This window comes from Bison bison, unplaced genomic scaffold, assembly GCF_000754665.1.
Source record: "Bison bison bison isolate TAMUID 2011002044 unplaced genomic scaffold, Bison_UMD1.0 scf7180017864353, whole genome shotgun sequence".
In the NCBI taxonomy this organism is placed as follows: domain Eukaryota; kingdom Metazoa; phylum Chordata; class Mammalia; order Artiodactyla; family Bovidae; genus Bison; species Bison bison.
The window spans coordinates 4,969,718-4,977,495 of NW_011494925.1; the positions used below are offsets into that span (position 1 = coordinate 4,969,718).

Sequence of the window (7,778 nt, forward strand, 5' to 3'; positions counted from 1 at the left end):
AGATGTTTTTCTGGAACTCTCTTGCTTTTTCCATGATCCAGCGGATGTTGGCAGTTTGATCTCTGGTTCCTCTGCCTTTTCTAAAACCAGCTTGAACATCAGGAAGTTCACGGTTCACATATTGTTGAAGCCTGGCTTGGAGAATTTTGAGCATTACTTTACTAGCGTGTGAGATGAGTGCAGTTGTGAGGTAGTTTGAGCATTCTTTGGCATTGCCTTTCTTTGGGATTGGAATGAAAACTGACCTTTTCCAGTCCTATGGCCGCTGCTGAGTTTTCCAAATTTGCTGGCATATTGAGTGCAGCACTTTCATAGCATCATCCTTCAGGATTTGAAATAGCTCAGCTGGAATTCCATCACCTCCACTAGCTTTGTTCGTAGTGATGCTTTCTAAGGCCCACTTGACTTCACATTCCAGGATGTCTGGCTCTAGGTCAGTGATCACACCATCATGATTATCTGGGTCATGAAGATCTTTTATGTACAGTTCTTCTGTGTATTCTTGCTATCTCTTCTTAATATCTTCTGCTTCTGTTAGGTCCATACCATTTCTGTCCTTTATCGAGCCCATCTTTGCATGAAATGTTCCCTTGGTATCGCTGATTTTCTTGAAGAGATCTCTAGTCTTTCCCATTCTGTTGTTTTCCTCTATTTCTTTGCATTGATCGCTGAAGAAGGCTTTCTTATCTCTTCTTGCTATTCTTTGGAACTCTGCATTCAGATGATTATATATCTTTCCTTTTCTCCTTTGCTTTTCGCTTCTCTTCTTTTCACAGCTATTTCTAAGGCCTCCCCAGACAGCCATTTTGCTTTTTTGCATTTCTTTTCCATGGGGATGGTCTTGATCCCTGTCTCCTGTCCAATGTCACAAACCTCATTCCATAGTTCATCAGGCACTCTATCAGATCTAGGCTCTTGTTATTTAAAATGTCACTTTTGACCCCCAAATGTTTATTGATCATTGGTATTGTACCCACTCCAGTACTCTTGCCTGGAGAATTGCATGGACAGAGGAGCCTGGTGGGCTACATACAGTCCATAGAGTTGCAAAGAGTTGGATGTGACTGTGCAACTAAGACACACACACACATTTTCATCCTTTAGTGTCTTGACCAAAATATTTTACCCACAAATTGCTCCTGATTTTTATTTACACTATTATTTTTAAGTTTTTGCAATTTCTAGGACTTGTCAGAGAAGTATTGGTTTGTTTCATTAGGGTTAATGTTCTTTCACAGTTTTTCAGATGTGTTCATCAGAGTTTAGATTAATTATTGTCACTAGCAACAGTGAGAAGGAAGTAGAAACCTGGTCACAGGAGAGACAGTGAGGGGTCACGAGGAGAGGATGGAACGTGGACGAGGACGTGGGGTCTGGTTTTGTGTCAGGACTTTAGATGGGTCACCTGGGCGTAGAGTCTCGGGTGCCATTGGAAGCAGGAAAGTGGGGGCGGTCAAGTGCGATAGTTATGAGAGTGCGTTCTAAAGTATAAGGCGCTGTGAAATCGTAAGGTGCTCCTTCATTGCTGTTTTTTTTCTTCTCAGGTCCCATACAGGTGAAAAGCCCTTTAAGTGTTCTCAGTGTGGAAGAGGCTTTGTTTCCGCAGGAGTGCTCAAAGCGCACGTGCGAACGCACACAGGCCTAAAGTCTTTCAAGTGTCTGATCTGTAACGGCGCTTTCACGACCGGGGGCAGCCTGCGGCGACACATGGGCATCCACAACGACCTCCGCCCCTACATGTGCCCCTACTGCCAGAAGACGTTTAAGACCTCGCTCAACTGCAAGAAGCACATGAAAACCCACAGGTAGGTGCGGCCCTGCAGGGCACCTTCTAATCATCTGCGTAGTTACACGACTTTGGTGAGAGTGTTTTTAGGAAATAGTTGTCTTTGTTTTACTGTATTATTACTTCTAGCTTGATCTAAGGAAGCTTCTATATCCGCGTTTAAGGATCTATTAAGAACCATAGACTAAAGCATAACATTTTTATTTTTAATATGATATTGAAGTAGTCTGTGTTGCACTAAATGCTTTGTAAACTGTCTTAAAACTGACCATCAGTAGTAGATAAAATGCCTGATAGACCATGCCTGCTGTAATTATGAAGTGAAGATTGCAAAGAAGAAAGTCTTGGTTGACTCCGTGGCTTCCAGGCATATCATCAGTGTTACCTGCACGGTAATTATTCTAGGTTGTCGATGAAGGGAACATATATTTCAGCTATCACACCTCAGTCATTGCTGCTGACTTGGATTTTTGCTTGAGCCGAGGACTGTCTCGTCTCTAGATGGAGCCCTTGCAGAAATGCATTTCTGATCACATCAGATCTGTATTTGAGCTGGGTTTTGATTTGGCTTTTTTTTTTTCCTTCAGTTTTTTGATTCACTCACTGAATTCATTGTTCATTTTTCTCTTTGAAAGAAAAGTTGTTGGCCTTGCTGAAAATATGCTGGGTATATTTTGTACATGGAAAAGTGATATTAACAGGAATAAGGCTCCTACAGAAAATGAACTTGGCCACGTGCCTCGCCGACCAGATGCTGTAGCCTGTGGACCTGGTCACTGGGCCGAGCACGGCCTGGCAGGTCCCAGGACTTCCCGTGTCTCCCACGTGTGTGTATAGTGCTGAACGCAGTCTGACGGGGCTCCGCCTCATTTCATGCGGGTCTTCTTCCCAGCACTTGGGCTCATTGCACCATTTGGGTTGGGAGGGTTTTACTTTGAAACATGTGGCCTCTCTTGAATTTTTTTAAGCTTTAAAAAATTTCTTGTTTCCTTCAAGTCCATATAATCTGTGAAAGTGTTTAAGAATAAGGGGACCTGATTTTTCTTTCAGAATTATTAATAGTATTTAACTTTCAACTGGATTGCCATCATGACTTCAAAACGAGATAAAGTAAATTTACTGAGTAAAGTATAGCTTGGGCAGTAGTAGCCCATGCCCCTGGTTTTTGACCGCACCTGACACCGTGGACTGTTGTCGGTTCCTTTTGAAGATACGAGCTCGCCCAGCAGCTCCAGCAGCATCAGCAGGCCTCCTCCATGGATGACAGCACTGTGGACCAGCAGGGCATGCACGTGTCTACCCCGATGCAGGTGGAGATCGAGAGCGAGGCGCTGCAGCCCAGCACCGAGGCCGTGGCCGCCAACCCTGGGGCCATGCTGGAGCTGGGGCCACCGCACGGCGTGAGCGCCGAAGAGGCGGGGCTGGGCCCGCAGATGGCAGGGCAGCCTTTGGAGGCAGAGGAAGGTGAGCTTTACCTCCTAAGAGTTTGCAGCCTGCATCCCCCAGTCCTTCTTGGTGCTCTCATCTCTGACTGTTGCAGTCACAGCCTGTGCTGTGTGGTACGTGTGAGCGTTTGTGAGGCATTTGGAGCTGTAGACATAGGACCTTCCAATATGTACTCTTTGTAGCCCACTGTTACCCGAGGACACCAAGAAGCCTTTGGTTTTCATGCGTGTTCATCTGTGTGATTGTGTGTGCTCTGTTCCAGCGACTCCCAGACTCCACAGGGTGAGGCTGCCAGCCTTCTGTCCCTGGAGCCTCGGCTCCTTGTCCAGTGCACTGCCTCTTACAGGATGGTCTCACTCAGAAAGACACCTGCTTCCCTGGGAACACCAAGCTTAGTGACAGAGTCCGGCCCAGGGTCTCCTCCAGGTCTAACAGACGATTGGCCGGCCGGCTGACTGTTTTGTTATGGTCCCAAAATGTATTTGGTCTATGATCAAGACTTTGTAGTTTTTACCCCCAAATATATAAATTTATATACAGTATGTTTGCATTGTCTTCCTACTGTCTTTTCAAAATAAGGAAGCTAAGTTGTGGGAAGAAAAAGAAACCTATCCTTTTGGACAGACTGGTAGGCCTGCGGTAACTTCCAGGTCTGTGAGCCCCTCTTACTTCTGTCTTCAGACAGGTTCGTGGCCCCACAGCAGGCCCTGCAGGGGCACGTGGACCAGCTTCACGAGCAGGCACCCCCTCAGCAGTCCTTCGAACCGGCTGGCTTGTCTCAGGGTCAGTGGTGGGTTTCACCTGGGGCTTAATAATGAGCGGTGCCTGGCTGGGCTTAACTTTACAGTAACCTCGAGAGCTTCCTTTAATGCTCTTCTGGAATGTATGATTTCAAACCGCATGCTTTCTTGCATGGATATGTTGTGTGTGTGTGTGTGTGTGTGTGTGTTAACGCTCTTCTGGAATGTATGATTTCAAACTGCATGCTTTCTTACATGGATATTGTGTGTGTGTGTACATGTGTATGCACACATTATTTTGTAGTCTGTTCAGGTTTTCCAGTAAGTGATTTTAATAACCACGCTACATGTGGTTTCTAGCCAAGGAAAGGAAATTGAGTAGCAATTGGGACTTAGAGGTAAGTGTGTCCTTGTGGCTGGTCTGTCTGCTGGCCCTGCGAGGATGCAAGCCTGTGCACAGGTCACTTCAGAGCCTGCTGATAAGACTGACGACCCTGGTTCTAGCTCAGAAAGCACACATGTGACTTGAATTAGCTTTATTTGTAAAACCAGCTTTTTTTGTTTTTCTTGTGTGTGTGTGTAGCTTTAGTATTTTTGGTGAAACTCACATTTTCTCACTTGTTTCAGGTTTTACAGTGACTGATACATATAGTCAGCAGACCCCGTTCCCCCCTGTCCAGCAGTTACAAGATTCTAGCACACTGGAGTCCCAGGCCCTCTCCACGAGCTTCCACCAGCAGAACCTCCTTCCCGTGCCTGGCACCGACACCATTAATGTAGTGAGTGTTACAGAAGTGTCCTCGTGAGCAGATTCTAGCTTATTCTTCACTGTAATTTTTTAGGTGCCTGGCACCGACACCATTAATGTAGTTAAACAAGAATAAGTTAATTTTAGCTTATTCTTCACTGTAATTTTTTCACTGTAAAATTCACTTACTTAAGAGCATATGCATGCTTGTTACAACTTTAACACTGTTGCATCACCTGTAAAAACTGGAATGTTTGTCATATAGGGCTTTTTTTCCCTTAAAACATTTTTGTATAACTTTAAGATTTCATTCCCATCACGTGGCTTGACATTTTCGGTTAAAAGTCAGGGAAGTCAGGATAGTGGAACAGACTTTGGTAACATCTGAAGGATGTCATGGTGCTTTAGCAATCAAACCTGAACATTTTAATCTGTGGGATCTTGAAAGAAACATGTTAGAATGCATGCTAACGGACCAAATATAAATATTGAGACGCATCATTTGAGGTTTTATTTCTTAGTCAAATCGGGCTTCCCTGATAGCTCAGTTGGTAAAGAATCCACCTGTAATGCAGGAGACCCTGGTTTGATTCTTAAGCCAGGAAGATCTGGAGAAGGGATAGGCTACCCATTCCAGTATTCTTGGGCTTCCCTTGTGGCTCAGCTGGTAAAGAATCCACCTGCAATGCAGGAGACCTGGATTTGATCCCTGGGTTGGGAAGATCCCCTGGAGAAGGGAAAGGCTGCCCACTCCAGTATTCTGGCCTGGAGAATTCCATGGACTGTATAGTCCATGGGGTTGCAAAGAGTTGGACACGACTGAGTGACTTTCACCACTCACCAAGTTGGAGGCATGTAAGTTTTTGTTCTGGTGTTGATTTTGCCATTCTCGGAAATCTTTCAGTAGTGGTGGGATGATGGGCCCATCAGGTGTTACCCTCTTTAAAAGCCCCTGTGGGAAGCTTTTGCCAAGTGGAAGACCTGGATCCTCCAGTGAAACTTTCAGGGCCTATTTTCCTAGCTGCTACTCCTGGACTGGGAATGTGCTTCCCCCAACCCTGTGATTTTGTAGCAAGCGAGGAGACTGAATATTTTAGGAAAGTGGGGCTTTTTGTTCACTCTCAGTAAGAGCAGAGCAAGTGCAAGTGTGATCTCTTAATATACATGGAAAATATGGTAAGATCAGTTTCATGCTTGGATAAACTTTGTATTAAACAAGTTAATGGAAGATAAATATTTCTTTAATAAAATTGGTGTAGATGATTTTTGTTGTTTTATTTGGCCCAAATGATTGCAATGGCCTAATTGGGCTTTCTCCATCGTTAAATCCACATTTATGATTATGCTTATCCTTGGTTGTTAGGTGTTTATGTTCATTCATAGATATTCAAGTAGTCCACTCTGTGCTTCCGTTACATTTTAGACAACTCGTTTGATTCAGGAGTCCCCCCAGGAGGAGATGGACCTGCCGCCTCCACGCCCCCCGTTCCTGGAGGAGACCGAAGAGCAGAGCCGGCGCTCCTACAGGTACGTGGGCCTCTCGAGGCTCCTGCTGCTGCGCTTGCGGCCTTCCCACTGTGCCTCATGCCCACTGCACCATGCCTGCAGCGTCACAAAGCTCTGCGAAGAGACCGGCTTGCCAAAGCTTGTGCAGCTAATCAGCGATGTGGCTGGAGTCAGGACGCAGCAGGCTGTCCCTGTAAAGCGTCTGCTGCAGCTTCCTGTCCCCACTGCGGGCGGCTGCTGCCTTGTTTTCAGAAATGGCTTAAATTTCTAACGTGCCTTTTTGTCCAAGGCTCTTTGTGTACTTTATATAGAACTGCCAACATTTTATTCACACTCTGATTTATCCGTTAACAAGTATTTGTTCATGTTTAATTTGGGATTTTGCATTGACATCTTTAGGTGAGACTAGGAAGTGGTTTCTTGTGATTCCTCTGTGACATCTCCCTAGGCTTTCCTGACATTCAACACTTTCCAAGAACTTGCTGTGTGCCAAGCTGTGTGCTTTGTGTTCCTTTCTATTATAGATGAAAGCCTGGAAATAGAAAAAACACGGAAATAAAATAATTTTTCTGAAATTTTGTTTTTAATAATATATGAATGGAAATGTTGAAATTTATAATTATTTCATCCATAATATGTTTCATAACACCCAAGAGGAGAATAACAGTGGATACTTATATATTATTCAGAATAGCTCTGTTTTGTGAAAATATTTTACCAACCAACATGTATTAATTGACATTTCCAGGTGTCTAGACTCAGGTGATTCTGATCCTAACGCAGCAGAAGGGTTTGCATTGTTTTATGACTTCATAAAGAAAACAGCACATAATAAGTTTCCTGTTATGTTTAAAGGAATAGTTTCTAATTAATCAACTATTTTGCTGAAGGATTGCTATAGGTTTTACTGACTTTGAAATAAAATCATTGCGGGTATAAGCAGAATCTGATCTAACACATTTTTATTGCTACCATCTTACAGTTTTGTTTAAACGTTGGTGCACACACTTCCTTTCTGTGACAGCTCTACCTGTGTATAACTGTAGGTGCGCACACCTCCTCTCTGACAGCTCTGCCTGACTGTGTTTAACTGTAGGTGCGCACACCTCCTCTCTGTGACAGCTCTGCCTGACTGTGTGTAACTGTAGGTGCGCACACCTCCTCTCTGTGACAGCTCTGCCTGACTGTGTATAACTGTAGGTGCGCACACCTCCTCTCTGTGACAGCTCTGCCTGACTGTGTGTAACTGTAGGTGCGCACACCTCCTCTCTGTGACAGCTCTGCCTGACTGTATAACTGTAGGTGCGCACACCTCCTCTCTGTGACAGCTCTGCCTGTGTGTAACTGTTGGTGTGCACACCTCCTCTCTGTGACAGCTCTGCCTGACTGTGTATAACTGTAGGTGCGCACACCTCCTCTCTGTGACAGCTCTGCCTGACTGTATAACTGTAGGTGCGCACACCTCCTCTCTGTGACAGCTCTGCCTGACTGTATAACTGTAGGTGCGCACACCTCCTCTCTGTGACAGCTCTGCCTGACTGTGTATAACTGT

General features: G+C 44.9%; 1 protein-coding gene across 1 annotated transcript in view; it reads left to right on the forward strand.

The window, feature by feature from the left end:
• The window catches only part of ZNF236 (zinc finger protein 236), a gene marked incomplete at its 5' end in the record, with an annotated part of 62,833 nt that overhangs the window by 24,290 nt on the left and 30,765 nt on the right, over positions 1 to 7,778 (forward strand). The window contains 5 exons of the mRNA XM_010855095.1: positions 1,545 to 1,805; positions 2,997 to 3,250; positions 3,914 to 4,015; positions 4,600 to 4,751; positions 6,144 to 6,247. Of these exons, the coding sequence (XP_010853397.1) occupies positions 1,545 to 1,805; positions 2,997 to 3,250; positions 3,914 to 4,015; positions 4,600 to 4,751; positions 6,144 to 6,247 (873 nt within the window). The remainder of the gene's footprint in view (positions 1 to 1,544; positions 1,806 to 2,996; positions 3,251 to 3,913; positions 4,016 to 4,599; positions 4,752 to 6,143; positions 6,248 to 7,778) is intronic.